Source organism: Penaeus vannamei, chromosome 31 (genome assembly GCF_042767895.1).
Source record: "Penaeus vannamei isolate JL-2024 chromosome 31, ASM4276789v1, whole genome shotgun sequence".
NCBI classification, from domain to species: Eukaryota; Metazoa; Arthropoda; class Malacostraca; order Decapoda; family Penaeidae; genus Penaeus; species Penaeus vannamei.
Window position 1 is genome coordinate 25,175,000 of NC_091579.1, and position 2,437 is coordinate 25,177,436.

General features: G+C 54.5%; 1 protein-coding gene across 3 annotated transcripts in view; it reads left to right on the plus strand.

Moving 5' to 3' along the window:
• Positions 1 to 2,437, plus strand: part of skd (mediator complex subunit skuld) — a 62,881-nt gene that overhangs the window by 36,807 nt on the left and 23,637 nt on the right. For all 3 annotated transcript variants that reach the window (XM_070143995.1, XM_070143996.1, XM_070143997.1), the window contains exon 2: positions 1,922 to 2,270. In XM_070143995.1, coding sequence (XP_070000096.1) covers positions 1,922 to 2,270 — 349 coding nt within the window. The remainder of the gene's footprint in view (positions 1 to 1,921; positions 2,271 to 2,437) is intronic.

Genomic DNA, 2,437 nt, shown 5'->3' on the forward strand with positions numbered 1-2,437 from the left:
AACACACACACACACAGCCACACACACACACAGCCACACACACACACAGCCACACACACACACAACCACACACACACAACCTTACACACACACCACACACACACATAACCACACACACATACACACAACCACACACACATACACACAACCACACACACATACACACAACCACACACACATACACACAACCACACACACATACACACAACCACACACACATACACACAACCACACACACACACACAACCACACACACACAAACACACACACACACACACAACCACGCACACACATGCACACAACCACCCACCCACCCACACACACACACACACACACACACACACACACACACACACAACCACGCACACAACCACCTACACAACCACACACACACACACACACATGCACACAACCACGCACACACACACACAACCACACACACACACACACAACCACATACATAAACACACACACAACCACACACACACACACACAACCACACACACACACAACCACACACACACACAACCACACACACACACAACACACACACACACACACACACACACACACACACACACGCATAACCACACACACAACCACACACACACACACACACACACACAACCACACACACACAACCACACACACACACAACCACACACACACAACCACACACACACACACACACACACACACACACACACACACACACACACACACACACACACACACACACACACACACACACACACACACACACACACAACCACACACACACACAACCACACACACACAACCACACACACACACAACCACACACACACACACACACACACACACACACACACATACACACACACACACACACACACAACCACACACACACACACACACACACACACCCATAGACACACAAACACACACACACACACACACACTCACACACACACAACCACACACACACACACACAACCACACACACACACACACACACAACCACACACACACACACACACACACACACACACACACACACACACACACACACACACACACACACACACACAGGAAGGGGAGTAGGACTTTAACACTTTTATTATTTCCTAGTACTTTTCCCCATTACTTCGGTCAGTTCCCGAGTTTCCATATAGCAAGATTCTTGTGTCCTCGAACAGTCGACTCGCAGTTGAAAACTTGCAGTTCCAATCAGCGAGTATCCCCAGGTGTGACGCCGCGCACGGTGCCTCGGGGTGGAGCGAGTTCTGGCGACGGCGATGGCGAGCGGAGGGCGATGGGGGTGTGGGCGGGGGCGGTGGCGGGGGCGGGGGCGGGGGTTCTTCAACAAGGCGACTTGATTACGAGCGTGTGTAGCAACACCTGTCCTAACACCTGCTGACGCTTGCTGTACCATGCGGCGTGTCTTGCCTTACGCAACGCTTCTCGAGTCGCGCCGTTGGTTTTGACTGAGGTTTGGGGGTGGTTTGTGAGGATTTCGAGGGGGGGGAGGGGGGGAGGAGGGGGGATGCATGGGGTTGGGATGGATTATTGTTGGGGTGAATGGAAAGATTGTAAGAGCTGCGTTGCCGGAGCACCTTTCTTATCCCCTCTCTTTTAATTCTCTCTACTTTTATATCTTATGGTATCCGCCTGTGCCTGCGAGGCTGCAGTTTTCATCATCTTCGCTAGCGTTTCATCTCCTCTTCCCCTCCCCCCCTCAATCCCCACCTGTTCTCACCTGCCATGGGTATTCCCCCCGTCGCATTCCTGTCCCCATTCAACCACCTGTCGTCCTTCGTCCAAGCTGCGATATTAATGTCACAGCAAATATGTTTAAGCGTTTGGATTTGTGACATTATTTTCGGATTTGTGTCAAAGGCCCGTGTGACTAAATGTGTTTTTGTTTTTCCCTTATTTGCAGACTGACTTGTGCGGAATAAAATGGCGAGTGTACGCCTGGGACAACCCTGGCGGCGGTGGCGGTGGCGGCGGCGGCGGTGGCGGAGTGGGGGGAGGGGGACCAGCTGACCCCCTGGAGGACCCCGTGCTGGTGTCCTACGCCCGCATGATGGCCGCCGACGTGCTGTGCGTATGGCGGAGGACCTGGCGCGTGCCCCAGGAGCCCATGCCCACCACACAGCACCAGGCGCAGCAGCAGCACCAGCACCGCCACTCCCTCAGGCACTCGCCCAAGGAGCTCTGGGTCTTCTGGTACGGCGACGATCCCGACCTCACCAACCTGCTGGCGCCCGAGCTGCTCAAGAGCGGTGGTAAGTACACGCGTCTTGGTGCCTTCTTCCTGGGTGGGCCGGGTGGGTCAGGGGCGGCGGGGGGGGAGGGCTCCTACCGCGGGGGTCTTCCCAGTAGGTTCTGGTTTTGTGTCATGGCTGGCCTGCCCCGCCTTAGTTCTTTCCGGTTTCCCCTTGTCTTTGGCTTT